The sequence below is a fragment of the Solea solea genome, chromosome 20, assembly GCF_958295425.1.
Source record: "Solea solea chromosome 20, fSolSol10.1, whole genome shotgun sequence".
NCBI classification, from domain to species: Eukaryota; Metazoa; Chordata; class Actinopteri; order Pleuronectiformes; family Soleidae; genus Solea; species Solea solea.
The window spans coordinates 12876435-12895463 of record NC_081153.1 but is presented as its reverse complement, the minus strand read 5'-3'; the positions used below and the strand labels follow the sequence as shown (position 1 = coordinate 12895463).

Sequence of the window (19029 nt, the reverse complement as noted above, 5' to 3'; positions counted from 1 at the left end):
CATAAATCTGATGTGATTCATGGCTGTGGAGTGACTATCTCTCTTCTGTTATCATCCGTGTCTGCTGGGTAACTCTCTGTTACTGGACCTCTGTGGAACTGAAGGTTACACAGATCGTTGGTATCACTCATTTATGGACAACTGATTATTTATCAACAATGTACATGTTTTAGGTCCCTCGTTCTTTTGCCACCATGGTGTTGCAAATATGAACAACCAATAAAATCAGAAATAAATAAGCACGAAGAAAAACCTGAACACCATGCAAAGAAGTCACTTAACAACAAGCAAGGTCATCTTTGCTCAACCAGAGCTGAAGGCCATGTAGCAAGAAGAGATGAGTCTTCGGAAGTTTAGACCCGAGTGCCCAAACTGCAGGACCTTTTAGATGTCGGGAAATTGAGATTTCCATGTGGGAGAACAAGCTGTAATGAAGTAGCACCGGGTAGCCATGGCCGGGTGACTCAAAAGAATAGGTTTGGACTTGTATTCCATTATTTCCCAATGGAAACACTTATTCATCACAGTTAAGGCTGGCACCTTTGTTTCCATTCACCTCGCACTGATCTAGAAGAGAGGTTAGTAATTGGTTCAACCTTGATGGCCATACTGTACCTGCCAATTACATGCCGGTCAAAAGGCCGTGTCATTGGGGGAGTGTATAATTTACAGATAATGGATCTGGCAAGGTTATTAGTTTGTGTACAGATTTATCCTCACATAACCTTTAGGTAAATGTGTTTAAATAAAGACACTGTATGTAAAAAAACCAACAACAAGCCCAGCTGTGAGTCCCTGCACATAAATGTCCTTAAAGCCATTCATCTTTGTTTCCATTCGCTTTACTATTGAAAAGGGAACTGTAGCTTATTGTTAGAATGTGTAGGCAGGATGGTTGACAGGGAGCCGATGCATAATCAATGTGCTGGAGGGTCACGGCAAGCACCTTGTGTGGAAATTTGAATATAGAAGCTCAGAAAGATTATTTTCCTTAGGGACAGAACATCTCCTCCTTGACCTTCACTTCCCACACCAGAGTCAGGTTGTATCGCTACACTGCACTCACGTAAACTCAACTTTTCTAAATGTGTACAGTAATATAAGTAATAATAATAAATAATACAACAACCTACCGAACACTTATATTTGTGTGTTTTTGGGTATGAGAACTCAGCCTTTCTGTGCTATATATTTTTTTTTTAAGTTCATCCCCTTCATACAAACCTGATGTTTAACCTTTTTTATCTGCTAAAATCTAACTGTCCATGTGCACCAGTGTGCACAGATACTGTATCCTCTTCTTACCCAGGCCAAACTGATTGAACCTGTCAGGTTAGATATAGCTTACAGCCAGGATGGATAGCGTACGTGTAACAACAAATTGGCGCCTCAGGCTACATGTGAGCACTCAGCATGTTGAGCGCGCGTGTCAGTATGTTTCATGTTTGAAGCTCTTTGTGTGTTGTTGCCAGTTTTTTTTTTTTTTTCTTTTGCTGTGAGGATTTTTGCCTATAATTGCATTGATAGATTCATACCTTGTGACACGGGTTGTAGTGCATTGCCTGTTAATAATTGGGCTCAAAACAAGGGTTGGAGACCTAGTGTGTTTGTGTGGTGAAGTAAATGATGAATTTCTTAGACATGGTGTGCATCAATCCCAAGATGTTTGTAAGGTTAGGGGTGACCATCACAGAGGCTCACATTTGTAAACGGTATTGTTCTGGACGTGGCTGCGCCTTTCCGGGAATGCGAATCAGTATCCTGTCTCTGAATTATTCCTTTGCTGGGTCCTGATGAGTCAGCCCCGTTTCTGCTGCTCAGCGAGCTGCAAGGGCTTTTACTGACACCACAATTACAAGTTGCCGTCAGTGTGCAGAGGCCTCTATGACACCTGTCATGTATAGAAAACTGTTTTTACTAAGAAAAAACAGTAATATGGCTGGCATGTAGTGACTGTGACAGTTGTTTTTAAAGTATTCGACCAGCAAAGGCACCCTGTGGTTTTACATTTTACATTACATTACATTACATTCATGTTTTTCATTGAGTGTGCTATAAACTAGAGCTGCAACTAACGATTATTTTCATAATCAATTTATCTGTTGATTATTTTCTCGATTAATCGCTTGGTCCATAAAATATCAGAAAACCTTAAAAAAATGTTGATCGGTGTTTGTCAAACCTGGAAATGATGATGTTCTCAAATGTCTTGTTTTGTCCACAAATCAAAATGATTAACTTTTAATGATTTCTTTGTTATACAGAGCAAAGATATTAAGAAAATATAATCACATTTAAAAAGCTTAGACAATCGGAAATATTGTTTTAATCATGAAAAAAGCTTCAAACTGATTAATCGATTATCAAAATAGTTGTCGATTAATTTAGTAATCGATTAATAATCGATTAAATTAATCCAAATCTAAGTGTAACCTAAATTAGGGATTGGAATCAGATTGGTATCGGTCCGATACTGGTCAAAATAAAAATGTAAAATCCGATACAATTCAAAAATCCCATGTGTCAAATGCTTCACTATGCACAGGCTGTATAAATGTAAATAAAAAACAGTCACGTTTGGGCTGTTTATTTCTTCTTTTTGGGAGAACAATATTTGTTACACAGCTGGAGAATTGTGTCTTTGAAATGACTCTGTACAAATTGTGTTGTTCACAGCCTCATACGTTCAGAAATGGTCTAAAATGACTGTATCGGTCTAAATATCAGTCAGTATAAGTAGATACTTGACTTTGTGATATCGGCATCAGACACAAAAAAGTGGTATCGTCCCATCCCTAATGTAATTAATGATAAAGGTAAAAAAAAAAACCCACTGGGAATGAGGAGGAAAAAGCTAGCTCTGTAACTGTTCAGTTTAGATTTAAAAAGGAAGCTTTGTCATTTTATGGGGTGTTATGTGTCGAGAAATATTCTGTTACATAAGAACAAGTTTTCAGAATATAATAAGATTCAGTCTAATGTTCTCCATGTGTTTAGTCTCCCTGCTAAGCTGAGGTATCCATCCTATATTCAGTGTACAGACATTGACATTAATCTTCTCATCACACTTGCAAATTAGCGTTTCCTAAAATGTCAGACTGTTAACATTAATTGAGTCAGAGATTGATTATAGTCAGGGGAAAAAAAAGTGTTCAAGGTGTTTTTCAAAGGTGTGAATTAAGCCGCCTCCTGATTATATATTGTTAGCTTAGCCATGAACAAACCTTTCTTAAAATAGAGTCAGTATTTGGAATCAAGTGTTTGTAAGCATTGTAATGTTGTGCTAACAGCTTTAATTCCATGGCACCCAAGTGAAGGTAAAACTCTGACAATGCATGTACCCACAGAGAATTGCTCTGAGGACTTGCGATCACAAGGGCAGACGGGTTTGAATGGGATCGTCTTGTACCTGGTGCAGCAGAAGCGCCACTCTGATGTTGTTGATCATGACTGGTGATAATGAATCCCCCCCCCCCCCAAGACAGTGTTCCGTTGATACAAAGCAGTTTCATGTCTCGACAGTGTTATGAATAAATCTTTTCCATTAACACTGAGAATTTGCAGAGGAGCGCTACAGCATGTGAAGAACAAGATCAGAGTCGAGCAAACATCTACCACCTTAGGATTGACATGTGGTAAATCGTGAGGACAAGAAAAGCCGAAAATAAAACCTACTGTGGGTGTGCTTGTTCTGTGCTGGAGTCACTGAAGGTGTATAATAACCAAGCTCTGAGAGCAGCACAGTGGCCAAAAAGCCTTTTCTCATTACCAAATCTCTGCAATAAAGGAAGGTTCTGTTCGATTATCTGTTGTGAAAGTTGTTCCTGGGACGACACTTTTCCCACCAGTGATTTATGCTTCTGTAAAATCTAACTTTAGAAATGTTTTACAGCAGGATGCTTCTCACACAGAAGAGCCTGGATATGTGCTTTTTTATTTTAATTGTATTTTTTACCACTAACTCAGTTCTTGTTCACAGGAACTGGAAAGAGTGACAGCCTTACAGACGAACCTACAGCTGGCAGCCGTCATTTGCACTAACGCGAGGAGGTAATGGCCCTCTATTATACCATCTACACATAGTCAAGTCGTGTCTGCGTATGAATTGTTTTCACTTATCGTAAATGACGTTGTTTTTCTTCTTTTTATTGTCATTCATTTAATACGGTCGCAAATGATCTTGCTTTTCTTTGGGAATGAAGTAGCTGTCAACAACACGCCCACATTCACAACACTTTCTGTTCTATTGTGTGTCTTTTCTTCGGGTTCCCTTTTTGGTAGTAGTAGTAGATTGCAAAACAGCACACAGTGTAGTATTTCCCTCAGTGTTATTCTGTTTGTGAATTTGTCTCAAAGTTTTGCAATTTTTTTTATTGAAAGATAAATTAATGCTTAATGCCTGCTAAACTGTGTCATGCAGACAACTTAGTGTGGCGAAAGAGGGATTCACAGAGGCCAGCCTGGGTTTACTGGCCAATCAGAGAAGGCGTCAACTGCTGACCGGCTTGCTCAAGTCTCTGAGGACCATTAAGACACTGGTAAAATATACTTAAGAAGTAATCCCATGTAATGTGACTTATATTTTTTTTAGAACTGTATTATAGTATGTTGATTTAGTGTAAAGATAGACTGGGGTTTGGCCCCCGAAGACCAGACAACCACCTGTATGCTGTAGTTTTCCTCAAGCTGTCCCAGTTAACTGTGAGCTGTTTGATTCTATGGCTCTGCATGGATTTTTTTTTTTAAATTTTGGTCTTGGATTAGCTAGAAAATTAAATTGGGACACCAATGTGGCTGCCACACACTGCATAGACTGTTCCAGCATCCTGTGTGATGACTTTGGAATGAAATTCAGACAGCGTCTAACATGCCGTTTCTTGATTTAACTGTGTAAACCTTAGCTACTTTACTCTCTGTTATAGGTTTTACATTTATTTTACACTGTTAACAAGTAATGCATGTTTATTATTGACCACATCAAATGTGCAAATACCCTGAACTGTTGTTGTATTACTTTTATAAAGGTTGTGGGCATGTTACTGAAGCCGTTATTAATTCTTTCTTTATTTCCTTCACAGCAAAGAACCGATGTAAGACTCAGCGAGATGCTGGAGGTATGGTGATACTCTTTATACACGCACACACTACCTCCAGACTAGGAGGTACATGTTTGTAATTGACTTAAAAGGTTTTGTCCTTTGAAAATTGCAAAATTATAGCAAAAAGGAAAGGTCAACAATCAGTCGTGATTCTACACTGAAACACACAAAAACACACAAGATGCCTGTTGATTGGAAAAGTCAGCTGTAGCACATGGATCAGCAGAGTAACTGCTGTAACAACCGTTTTTAAGAAGATTGTTCTGTTATTAGAGAAAAGCAGGATGCATGCACAGGAGGGACTTTCACTGTCATCATCGTCGAGAGAGCAACCTTTCGTTGCTGTGCTCACAAGATGGTTGTATACTGTACTCTACATTAAAAGTTTTTGTGTTAACATTAAAACAATGACCTCACTTCTCTGTTTCTATAGGAGGAAGATTATCCAGGTGCAATCCAGCTCTGTCTGGAATGTCAGAAAGCTGCCAGCACCTTTAAACACTACAGCTGCATCAGGTAAAGTATGAGCTGTGTACAACGATGTCTGGATGAAACGTTTCTAATCTAATGCAACTCTGATCTTTATAGATGCAAATATTATGTAAATATCTGTCCCGAGTTCAATGACAGGTGTTGGAAAGGTGGCAAATTGGTTTCCCTTTTATGTGTTTTTGCTTTTTTTTCCTCACCAGGCTGGAAGTGATTAAAGTCTTATTTACGGGCTTTCACTGTCTGGCTTTTCGTTCATAGAACAGTTTCTAAAGATTCTATGTAAATGTGAACTTGCTGTCACTGCTGTATCTTTAAAATCATTTATTTTTCAACTGTATTTTGAATGCAGCTGCCAGATTTAGGCATATTGCTAATTTCTTGTATTGAATGGCCTCAGCTTTAATAGTTGCCATATTGAACGGTATCAGCTTATAAGGTAGTGAGAGAGAGAGAGGGGGTCAGTGGCAGATCGAAGACAGCCAGATGTGAAAGGGTGGTACAAAAAAGTGTGTGTTATAAGTCTGTTTATGTGCTAGACGCTCTGCGCACACAGAGAACGATGTTGAATACCAGAAAACCAGTTTGTTTTTTGTATAATTTGTGACAGGAGGTGGCTTCCACAGCCTTACTGCTCTTTTTTTACTCGTTGATTATTGACCTAGATGCAGTCAGAATGTCATATGAGGAGGTGTGAGTGGAACTAACGAACTCCCAGCTCCCAACACACATGCCCTTGTAACAGAGAGACATCTTCTTTGTCTGGGCTAAACTGTTTTTCGTACGGGGAGCACGCTGTGTCTATTTGGAGCAACTGCTCCATGTGATCACATGCTGTGGAATATCACTTCCTGTGCCCTAATCTGAGCGCAAAAATGGAATAAATCTAACTAATGCATGTCCTTTTAAAAAGCCATTCAACTTCTGCGCCTTAACATCTCAAATGCGGTGCTCCATCTTTCTTCATTTCCTCCTCTACCGTCTCAATAACCCACTGCGAGGGCGTGTGGTGTAACAGCAGCACCAGCAGCATTCACTTAACCCAGTGCATTAACGGCGCAACTGATGGTTTTAGCTGTGATAAATCCATTTGAGTGAGAGGTGGGAAATTGTTATCAATAAGGCAATTTTATGCACAGGTGGTTGTGTGACTGTTCCCTGTTACAGCTGCTCTTTAGTCGAGTGGATATCACTTTTGTTTTCACAGTCACAGTCACTCTGTGCTATGGTAAAGGTGAACCAGCCTGTCATGAAAAGAAACCATTAACTTTCACTTTTCCAAAGTTACTGTTCACCTGCAGTTTGCATGTGAAACCAAACGTGTCTGTGACAGCTGGATAGAAATGTCTTTTGCGGTAATGCTAATGCCACTTCCTGAAGGCACTGCAGTACCGTGTAATATTGTATCGATCACACATCTTCCTGCACACTGTGCTCAGGATTGCAGCACAGGAAGCCCAAGCACATTTCCTAGGCTTTCTATAACCCTGACTGCAGCACTGGCCTCTATAAGGAGCCTCGTGCCTTTCTTCTGCACTTTGATTTAACCTTTTTGTAGCCGTTCTTTTCCACGTGCGGTTAAACGCCCAACATGGAAGCTTTGTTTCATGCCTGCCTTTCCTTTGTCCTCCCCCCCCCCCCGACCTTTTAAAAGTCAATGTTTTCTCAAAGCACGAACACAGCCGTATCATCCACATCTCAGGCTCATTTCATCAGGCAGCTAACATGGGCAGCTTGTTGGGCAGTGTTAAGACCCCAACATGTTATCATGGCTTTGTTGAACTGTGAATATCCAAGGTACAATCCAACCAAGAGCACCTCTGATTTATTCTGACCTCTACAATATAATATTGATGACATTTTTGTTGTTGATATTATGATGCTGATGAATGTAGCTTGTCTCTGTTAGCTCCAAATAAGGGTTTTACAATCATTATTTGTTTTTTTTTCCTTATTTAATACACTTGCTTCTTACAAAACTAGTATCGCTAATGAAAACAGTGCTCTCAAATTTGTGCCATAAGGAATCCAGAATTCAAACCCTTCGCTTTTATAACAAAACAAACATGAGAATCGAATTAACTCGGAACACGTTATTCTCGGAGACTCCCTCCTTGATTACCACTTCAGGCTAATTGCTGTTTTAGTATTGAGGGAGGTGGTTCATCCAGCGCTTGTAATCTGTTTGAAGACTGAAATGGTTCAGCTGCAGGAGCAGAGGACTAAATTTTTGTTGTGTCATTTATATGCATTTCCTCAGATACACGTACCGTTTTGTCACCTGTCTTTGTGTTTACGTATCATAACGATCTATATTATCATTGAATTATTGAATATTACAGCTTTAATTTTACAACATCAAAATATGTGCAGGCAACACTTAACTATATTCAATCTTTTACATATTCCTCATTGTTTATTTGGTGCTGCAGTTCTTTTTATTTATTAGGATTTATTTAGGTTATTAGCAATTATCATGGGGTGCAGTGGGCATGCAGATTTTTGCTAATGATTATGATGGTGTATTTAAGTGAAAAACAAATGAGCAAAAATGATCTCTAAGTGCAAGTAGACGGGTATGAATCTAGATCCACTGAGAAAGATGTGGAACTTTATGTTGGAGCCAAATGTTTTTTTTTTTTGCTAAATTGAAATTCTGCAGCTGAGAAAAAGGGGAAAAACAAAAGCATATCCCCTTCATCTGTTGTAAGCCTTTTTCCACAATACACTTCCCACTCACCTCCAAATTGTGCTTTCTCTTGACTCTTCTCCCCGCCTTATAACAGAACTGCAAAACAAACAAAACAGGCAAAAAAAACAACAAAAAAACTTTATTCTTGCAAAATCCAAGCAAGCGGCTGACCCTTGAAGGAAAGTACACATTGGTTATTTGGTGAGTCAGCAAGTCGTAGTTGACAGACTTCCCTCCAGGCCCCTGTGGGCACCTTTTGCTAGTGATAATTGAATGCGGTATGTAAAAAAAAAAAACCTTCCTGATTTCCATGTAATTCTATTTCGATCCTCTTGTTTCCTACAGGGAACAGATTGTTAATTAAGTTTTTCCTCCTCATCTGGTATTTATGTATTCTATCTGATCATGGAAGGGTGTCACTGTGTAGGAAGGAGCCGCATCTTTACACACACACACACACACACACACACACACACACACACACGCTGGAGTTTGGACAGTGTCATCCAGTAATGTATACATTCAGTCATCCATTCATTGAGTTAACATCCCAAGATCATGGACCATAGAGCTATTTATACTTCTCATTTTGAATTTAGAGAATCTGTTTTCTGTATGTCTAGTGTTTAAACTGTGTTGTGAGCTGATTGTCGGCTAAAGCTTGACTTCTAGACAGTATTGGAAACTTGTGGAGCGGAAAAGCAGATAAGCAAATTAGTTATTCCATGTTGCTTCCCAGTTCTTAATGTCTGTCAGCCATTGTTGGGCGTCTGCCAGGCAGCAGTGGTGATTGGTTTCGCTTCTGGGAAACAGTGGCGGTCTAGTTTGATCTCAGGTGTGTTTTTGTCTCCAAACCCTGGTCTTGTGGGCTGCTGATATTTTCCAAAGCCATTCCGTTTTGTGGTTCCACTGCATTGTGGGAGTTCACAAGACATTCTGTGAAGAACAGGGTATTTATCCTGTTGGTCTGTGCTCCTCTGCCGTATATCTTCAGTCTGGCTGCAACAACTGCTCAGCCTTTGTTTATCGCTCTCTTGAGCCTTGCATATGAACATTGTGATATATTTCCTAAAAAGCCAGGACCTGACATTGATAATTTCACGTCTAGGTAGTCGAGCCAGCTAACTCGCACTGCTCTGGGTTTTTCTTTATCTTGGCTTTAAGCTGTAATTTCTACTGAGGTGGCTGGCTAAGACCTGCATTACTGATGCTGTAGCTGAGAATTTCCTATGATCGTCCTTAAATAGTTTCGTCTCAACCGTCACTGCAATGCCTCTTGATAACACATAAAGTGTGGCACTGGTGTTTGACTCATTTCATGTTTGTCACCTTAAACAATTCTTTGTTCGTGTCATGACATTTCCTTAATATTCCCTCAGTCTCTGGTTTGTGAGAACAGGCTCTCAATGCCTGCGTTTGGAATATTTGTGCTTAACGTGACATGTCTCATACGCATTAAAAGTCCAGTCCAGTGTGTAATCATTTGTAACATCTAATGGTGAGTCTGCAGTGTGCTACTAACTGAAGAGTCCCCCCGGGCTCACTCCTACCTCCATCTCCCTCTCTGCTCCCCTCCTTCTTCTTATTTCATAATTGTGTTTTTGCAAATGTTGTATACTTCTGCTTAGAAATGCTGTAGCACAAGGCTCTCGCCTAAAGTACATACAATATAAATGCCAAGGTATGCCGACGAAAACCGAACTAATTTCTTATTTTAAAGGCATTATAGACCCGTACTGTGACCTACACAGACAGACATGTGGAAAAAGAGTTACAGTTCATTGAGTTTTGAGAATGCCGTGCTCATTTCGTTACCTGTTATGTGAGCGACCTGTGGGACTCAATCTGCAGTCTCCTCTCGGCTTCTCCCTCCTGCTTCTCACTGCCTGTTCCCAACTGAAGTGAAGATGCTTAATTAGCAATTTGTTAAGGACATTCTCTCCCTTGGGCGACTGCAGTCTCATGAGGCACAACAAAAGAGCGCGTTGACCTGAAAAAGACCCCGAGCACAGCAGGGACACAGGCAGGGAGAGCTGTGAGACAGAGGATGGTAACGAATGGGTGCGGTGCAGGGGGGAGTAACGGGGGAATTGAATTGGTGTCTTGGGATGAGCACAGTAGTCGAGATTTCTGATGCCACTTCTCAGCTATCGAGTTGAAAGCATTTCCCAGGATGAGGCAAAATCTGAGGACGCCTTAAGCATGCGTGGGTGTTTTGTGTCCTGAATATTTTGGTATAAGCAGAAACGCACTCTGGTTAACACCATTTGTGAAATGGATTCTACAGTAGAAATGTATGTAAAACAAACATCCATCCAGCTTCTACTACTTCATCCTTCACATGAGGGTCGCGGGGGGGTGCTGTGCCAATCTCAGCTGACATAGGGCGATAGGCGGGGTCACACCCTGGACAGATTGCCAGTCCATCGCAGGGCCACAGAGAGACAACCAGCCATCCACTCTTACACTCACACCTATGTCAATTTCGAAAATAAACATTTGCAATTCTTTCTATTTCTTTTTACTGTGATACATTTAAATCTTTGCTTCACACACAGTATTGTACTGTAGAAATGTAGTATTATGACACAAATCTAATGAGATTCAGATATCTTTTTTTAAACCCCAGCAACCTTTCGGTCTTTCGGTGGCATGAGCTCATTTATAAAACCTTTAGTTTAATTTCAATACCATAATAAGTGAGGAAAATTTAATAATAAAACTTTTTTTTTTTAAGTTGATTATTAAACATTCTGCTCATGAACTGAGCAACTGAGCCTCTAATCTCCCTTTTGTCCCCACAGTGAATTGAATTCCAAACTGCAAGACACTTTGGAGCAAATTGAGGTAGGTGCTTCTCTGCTTTATCTCTAATTCCATTATTTGAGAGCAATATTAGTAAAGCGGCTTTTAGCGGTAAATAATATTTTGCGCTAACAATGTTATTTTCCAGAAGCCCTCATCTGAAAGAAGCAATTTATGCTTCATTTTGACATTTTGATAGTTTGACTTTCTCATTGTAAGTCAGGCAAATATTGACACATTCAGAGAATTATTATTGTCAGTGTGCAAGCACAGTAAATTATATCTGGTTCATCTCTGGCTGTGCTGTGATACTTGTGTGTGTGATAAATGGTATGCAAAGCAATTTTCTCTACACGGCTGCTCCTGTGCTTGTGTAGATTAATTACTAACACCTCTGTCTGTATTTAGAAACAGGCGTGCGTGTGTGCACACGTGCATGGCCGTGCACCAAGGTGCTTGTTTGTTTACCTCTCAGCACGAGTTCGAATAAGCAAAGTAATATGCCGTTGTTGTTCAGCTTTGTGTGTGTGTGTGTGTGACATTCCTTTATACTCCACTGCTGTCTATCACCTGTTAGCGCACGCACGCACATATACACCACAATCCTCTTCTTAGCCCTGAACCTAACCAGTTCCTCAGAAATCGGGTTCAGATCACAACACACATTTTGTGCTGTTTTTAATTTTATCATGCCATTTTGTCTGTGTTGAAAGAGTATAGCTCAAATTTGCCAGATGATATACATTTTTGGAAAAATTTGTAATTATTTTCTTTATGTGTGTATATATGTATATATATATATATATATATATATATATATATACTGTATATATGTATATATGTATATGTATATATATGTATATATATATATATATATATGTGTATATATATGTATATATATATATATACACACACATAAACAAAATATAATAATATTTGATATGTGTATTTGGGGCTGAAGTAGTAGATTGACTCATTTAAAGTGGAACATTTTTATATATATATATGTATGTATGTATATATATATATATATATATATATATATATATATATATATATATATGTATGTATGTATGTATGTATTATTTTTACAGCGGTTTTTGGGAAGGTGACATTTTCTGCCTCTAGGAACAAATAAGTCAGGATATTAAAGGAACTTAGGGGTTAAGGTTACCTTTCCTATAGAACAGGTCTCTACTTTGTCCTTTTATTAAACAAACTAAATAGCCACATGTTATTTATCTTATTTACACGACGGCATTTCATTTCTGATGCGCGCACACACAAACACACACTCACACACGCACACACGCACACGCAGCAGACTCGCACCAGCGGACGATGGAAAATTGCAAATATCTGCGTTTTTTTAAAGGCTCCCAGAGTGCTGAAGATGGCAACACTCGCTCTCCTGCGAGTAACAGCCGGAGTAGTTCTCTGTTCTACAAAAAAGAGCCCAGGTACCTTATTCTCACGAGCATGCACGCACACACACGCACGTGCGTATGTGTCATCGGCAAGGTTGTCTCCTCAAACTACTGACGGCTATTAATTACCTCTCGGCTTACTAATTATCTCATCCTCTTGTGTAGTTTTTCACGCTGGCACTAAGTTCAGTGCAGGCGTGAGAAAATCTGTGGTGAGGCAAGTTGTGATCACTTGGCCTATGTCAGCATTGTACTCCTCGCTCAGCTAAGTATGTCAGTGGTGTTACACATCCCTGTAGTCCCTAACGTCCTCCTAACATCTGTCTCTCTTACCTCTTTCTAACCTTTGCTGAAGACTTAAAACACACACACACACACTCACATGAATACACACCCACGACCAATTACCATCCCTTGACCTTGTGTGCTAGCTATACATGTGCGCATTAATCCTTGGTCTTAAAGTTTATAAATCCCTGTCTTTATTTCCCCCCCCCCTCTCCGCTCCCACTCTGCCTTCTTCTCACTTTGTCATCTGTGTATTTTTGGCTCCAGGAGCAGCTTGACGTCGCCCTGTCCAAGACCTGTAAGCACTTTGATGTTTCGCACTACACCAAAGTCCAGCTGGCCTACACACTCCTGGGCAAGACACAGGTCAGTGGCTTTACTTGTCTTCAGTGGATATTATGGTCTGCTTGCTGTTTTCACTTACTGCATATATCCTGTTGTTTGACATTGTTTTCTTGTGTTTATTGATCGTTATGGGGATGAAAAAAAAAAACATCCTCATCGGTGTATTCATCCTGTCTCCTCACTTTTTAACAACGGAGTATTAGGGCCATACTGAAAAAAAAAATGACATTAAATTACAAGTATAAAGTCATTTTCAGCTGCAGCTTGGGTCAAGATGAGGAACTTGGATCATTTTGTTATGTTATACTTTTGGGCTTCACAAATAAGGAAATAGTTACTCTTTTGGCACATTAGCACCACATTATCATCATCAGTGTCCGGATTTGGAAAGAATGTGGAAGAAACTGAGTCTATTCCTATGAAGGAATCTTCTCTTTTGCGGAGGAGGAAATGGCTGTAATGGTCCACTGCACGGCACCACTGGTTACATCTGCATGCTATTCAGATTCAGATTTTATTGTTACTCAAGAAACAATTAGATTGATATTGATGTAAACCAATATCGTTCGATCGCTAGTCACAATCCATGCACATCATCATTATCATCTCGAGGATCTCACTGGGCCCTGATCTCTTTTCTTGTGACTTGATGTAAGGTAACGTAGACTTTATTGTCCTGAAAGAAAATTAAGTCTTGGACACATACAGAATCTTCAGTAGAAAAAAAAAACAATAAAAGACAATACAAATGTCATAGTGCATAGTTGACACACATGTTTTACTAAGGATGTGCTTTAATTGAGAGAGGTACGAAGGAGTCCTTAAAGCAGTTTATCTTGCACTGGGGGGGGTCTCTGAAAATTCTGCCTGAGGTGAGGAGCTGATACTCAGAGTGAAGAATGTGGTCAGGATCCGAGGCGATTTTTCTGGGCCCTGTCTTACGATTGTCTCTTCAAAGACAGCCTGGAGGGTTGGGTATTTCCTAACCCCTGTGATCTTTAAAGCCCTCTGTATGAGACAAGTAATCCATGCTTTCAGCTGCACACTGCACACAGCCATAGATCCCATACGTCCGGATGCTCTCAACTACAGGAGCAACACTTTCTACATGTACGGTAATGTACATTTCTACATAGCGCTGATCCTAGCCATAATAATAATCATAATGAGGTTCACATTAATTATTTAGACTGTGGTGCCCCCCCCCCCCCTTAGCACTAATTTGTACACTTCTAATTACACTTATGTGTCTCTGTGTTTTCTGTGCAGTGACCGAATGGTAAGAGAGTCCACTGTCGCACTCTCTCTCTTACAAACTCGTTGGCTTGGCATTAGCCATAGACTGCAATGCGTTTGTTGCTCGGTTGCCCATGAGAGCGTATTTTATGAGGATTCACTGCATAATCACAACCACTGTCCTCTAGTGCTCATGAAAATTGGCAAGTACTGTGTACATTATGTTGTGCAAACATGACACTTAATTAAATTTTCTTTTGTGCTGCTTTATTACGTTATATTATAGCCAGTATTATTTCTTACAAAATCACGTTGTAGCCTTTTCCAGATTACATTCAAAAGCACTAATCTTTGACAGGTATCAACATGATATACATGTTTCTTTTTTTTTTTTTTTTTCAGTTTGGGAACCTCAACAATACACTTGTAAAGGTGCAATATCAACCTGGTGGGCGTGTGTCGTACTTGTGCAATGTTTAGTGTCGATTCTTAAAGTGTTCGTGAAAAAGTGAACGCTGGAAATCAAACGGCACTCGTTAACTTGACCTTTTTAACTCGCTGCCTTGTTCACATCCTGTCAGTCACACAACAATGAACATAGTGCTTCCCCATTATTCATAACTTGAGAGGCAGTGTTGCTGGTAATAAATGTGCTGCATGCCTCTTGACATTAACAGCCATCCTTGAGCCGGAGACTCATCAAGCTGTCGAGGATGAATATTGTTTTTGTTATTTCTGTGGTAATGAGCACTTTTAGACTTGAGAGCTAACCGTTGGCCCCAAGAAACTGTTTTTATTTTCATCTTCGCTTTGCCTTTCTTCCCTCTCTGACTGAATCTGAGAGTCCACGTTCTTTATTTTTTTAGCTTTTACTGTGTTGTCTGTACTACGACACACACGCGATGGATAGATGTTGTATACCTGAACAATTCATTTGTTAAATGTTGTTGATATTATTATTATTATTATTATTATTATTGTTATTATTATTATTATTATTATTATTATTATTATAGTTGCTATTCTTGACTTCTTTTCATGTGTTTCAAATTGTATTTTAGAACAGATGAACTGAAACTCCCCCAGACAGGAGGGAAAACTTGCACCACAGGGAAGACGGCTATCATCGTTTTAGTCATTCCATTTCCTTGTGCCGCATCAACAGAATATTTCTGCAAATAATTTATGATTTCGAGTGCACAGTATGTATCTCGTAGACATTTGACTCACAATTGCTCTGCCGTTTGCCTTTTCAGAGCTCCTCACCGGCTGATGACGGTCACACCTTGGTGCAATGGGTTTTTTCTAACAGCGTGTTTGGCTTTTCTCCGCAGACTGCTATGGACCAACTACACATGCACTTCACCCAGGCCATCCATAACACTGTGTTCCAAGTAGTGCTGGGATATGTGGAGCTGTGTGCCGGCAATGCTGACACCAAGTTCCAGAAGATGCAATATAAGGACCTGTGCACGGTAAGGAGACGATTGTTGCGTGTGGGTTTAGGTCATTTTCTTCCCACATTAAACGATTCTGTCTGTAATTTAAAAGCGCTCTGCCCGGCAAAGATTCACTTCACACTTGGATAGATTCTAGTGTGAAGACAAACCCCTCCTTTAGTCAGTTAAGTGAAAAACCTCAATAAAATGCAACATCGGCATAGCGTTGCATGCAAGACGCCACACATCCTGCCCTTTGCTGTCTGTCTTATTGCTTTGTATTCAAGAGAAACAAGACCCATTTAATGACAGGGAAGTCTTCAGATTTTCACAAAGGGGGTGAAATGAATGAGCAGCCTTCATTTTTCAGCCGTCGTTTTGACAAAATCAATGACCACCCAGTTTAATGACCGCTCGAAACCCAGCTCAATAAAGTGGCAAGTTTGATGTGATGACTGACAGGCGAGCAGCTAATGAGAGCACGGCTGACTACGTCACACGTGCGGTTGCTGTGATTTGCGTAGAACTGGGGGCGGCGAGTGAACTGGGGTGTGTCGGGCGGTGCCTGGTTAATGAGTAGGGAGAGCGGAGTGGGACTGTGACAAAGGCAATTGAAAGTACCTGCTCAAGTGAGACTCATGCTATTATCCAGCCCTTCACGAAGATATAATATAATTTGCGTTTGCATTATGCGCAGTGATCCATTACTTGATCAATTCATCATTACATTACTATGAGTGGATTCTCCTACCAGATGACTATGTTACAGCCTGACCTATAGTGTGCAACATTATATACAATAGATGTACAGGTAAAGGTCACCCATGCCTGGTCTGAGAGTACCCCCCCCCCCCCACAGTCTCTCCAAATATGTCAGCTGTCACAGTTTCCTGTGACCCTTTAACTCCATGTTTGGCTTTGCTGTTTTGACTGCACAGCTTTTGACAGGGACATCACCAGCTGTGCTCTCATCTGCCCATCTTTAGCTTTTACCTTTGTGCCAGTGTTTTACTCTTCATCTTTATATTTTCCCCTGTCGCATAATGCAAACTGAATCACAAAAACAAGATAGACACAAAAATTACAACCACAGAATAAATAAATAAATAAATAAATAAATAATAATCATAAAAAAATTAATCACAGATTCCTAACCTAAACCCAATTCTAACCCTAAGCATAAAATCAGGTCTCAACCCCCAAAAAGGGGGTTGAGACCTGATTTATTATGAGGACCAGCCAAAATGTCCTCACAAAGATACACACACACACACACACACACACACGCTTTATAAAGATGTATTTGAACACCCACACACAGTTCAGTCTGCGGTAACTTTTACTGGAAGATCAAGTGTAGTAGTTGGGCTGGGTGATATATAGACGTACTTGGTATATATCTTTGGCTGAATGGGGATATAAGTTATATAACATGGTACTGTCTTGTACACAGTGTGCAGTTCACTTGTAAGTCATGTTATTAAAACAGACTGTGCTCGTCTCCCTGAGGGAACCCTCTCACTGTCCCTGAGCAGAACTTCACCCTCAGTCTTATTTCACGTCAAGTCAACGACGAAGTGATTTCATCCTCGCAGACTTTCATCTAAAGTTGCAGACATTCCAACTTTTTTCCAAGTTGCACACCACTCACATCATCAATTGTTTTTAAAAATGTGACACTGAATTGCACAATGATGTAAATTTTTTTTTTTTTCGGAAAAAAAGGGGGACATACTGTATGTGTTAGTCACTCTGGTGCTTCTAGTCATATCATTTATTACATTAACTAAAATCCAACTCTCCTGAAGAGATTCTACGGCGCACAGCATAATCTTTTACCAGATTTGAAAATATTTCACTCACTAATTTTAAAACTCAATATACTGACTTTATTCGGCTATTTAATTTTGAGATCCATGTGAGATAAACGTCTACTGTATTTACATATACACTGGACTGAGGTGGATTTGAAGAGGCTCTAAAAACGATGTCGTTGATTTTGACAAGTTCTTACATTTGCTGTGTACCTGAAAAGCCGACCTCTTCCCCTCCTCTCAGCGGTGACTTGGGATTTTGCAGCAAACAGCATAGACACTCATTTAATTCCAAGGTCTCTCTGGCTTTTCTAAATAAAAAAAATAAAAATAAAATAAGTGCACCTATGACACCATCTGTTTTAAATCAGTAGGCCAGCAGGGGAAATCAACTAAGAAATGCTCTCTGCTCTCTAAAGAAATACTCTCACTCGGAGCTTGGTTTGGACCCTCACCTGCTCCAGTGGAGGTGCTCGGCGAAGATGATGTGCTTATGTTGTGGAACTGTTACTTATTTAGTTGTTGTTTCCTGATAAATAAAGTTTATGCTCTTTCGAGATACACTCAAAAAAAAAAAGAGCCTCTAAACTTAACTCTTTTGCCATAGGACTTAAACAGTAGAAAAGTGTGATTGTGAAAAGGTCTTATTAATTTTACATCAACATCTCATTATTATTGGTGGGCCTCATTCCATACCAGTGCCCTGGCCTGTCTGACTTTGGAAATAGGGCAGTCACCCCCCAGAATCAGGGGACAGGAGGTGACTGTAAAGGCTGGATCATGCCAGCACTTCAGCGATTCATTTCATTGGATTTATTGTCTTTCGAAAATGTTGGTGAGACTGCAGCCATTAACTCTAGTGATGATAGAAACATCTATCAGCCTGATGATGATGATATCAAACCACTGTTCATCAGTTACCCATGGAGATCCAACCACTCAGCATTGTTCAGTGTTCCATTATTTTCATATAGCCTGATACTTAGTGTTGTGTTATATCCGAAGGATGGCACATTTTGTGCAGCTGTGGAGTGGATTGTTGTGTTTTTATGCTAAGCAGTGTCATGGCTTCACTCTCTTTGTTATCTACTGTTGCTGCTACTGAAACAGTTGTTTATTATGAAGAGTGTTTTTTTTCCACCCCATCCTCTCCAGAGGAATACTATGTTTGATTTTTTTATCATCTGGCCAGGACGGCTGCGTCATTCATAAGATCCTCTATTTGTCTTGGATTATTGATGTTTGTTTGTCGTGAATGTGGGGCTGGAAAGGTGACAGAAAATAGTTTGGAATCCCAGTAGGAACATGGTCATTGGTCAATGCTTTTCATGTACTGTGTGCATGCTGTTGGGCTCAATTGATTATTGGAGGATTTATTTTTTTGGTCCATGTAAC

The 19029-nt window shown here is 39.9% G+C and overlaps 1 protein-coding gene across 2 annotated transcripts in view; it reads left to right on the top strand.

Annotated features, from left to right (window-relative positions):
* Window positions 1-19029, top strand: part of vps50 (VPS50 EARP/GARPII complex subunit) — a 96267-nt gene that overhangs the window by 21980 nt on the left and 55258 nt on the right. For both annotated transcript variants that reach the window (XM_058619343.1, XM_058619341.1), the window contains exons 6-12: window positions 3980-4050; window positions 4421-4538; window positions 5079-5114; window positions 5533-5615; window positions 11085-11127; window positions 13068-13166; window positions 15716-15856. In XM_058619343.1, coding sequence (XP_058475326.1) covers window positions 3980-4050; window positions 4421-4538; window positions 5079-5114; window positions 5533-5615; window positions 11085-11127; window positions 13068-13166; window positions 15716-15856 — 591 coding nt within the window. The remainder of the gene's footprint in view (window positions 1-3979; window positions 4051-4420; window positions 4539-5078; window positions 5115-5532; window positions 5616-11084; window positions 11128-13067; window positions 13167-15715; window positions 15857-19029) is intronic.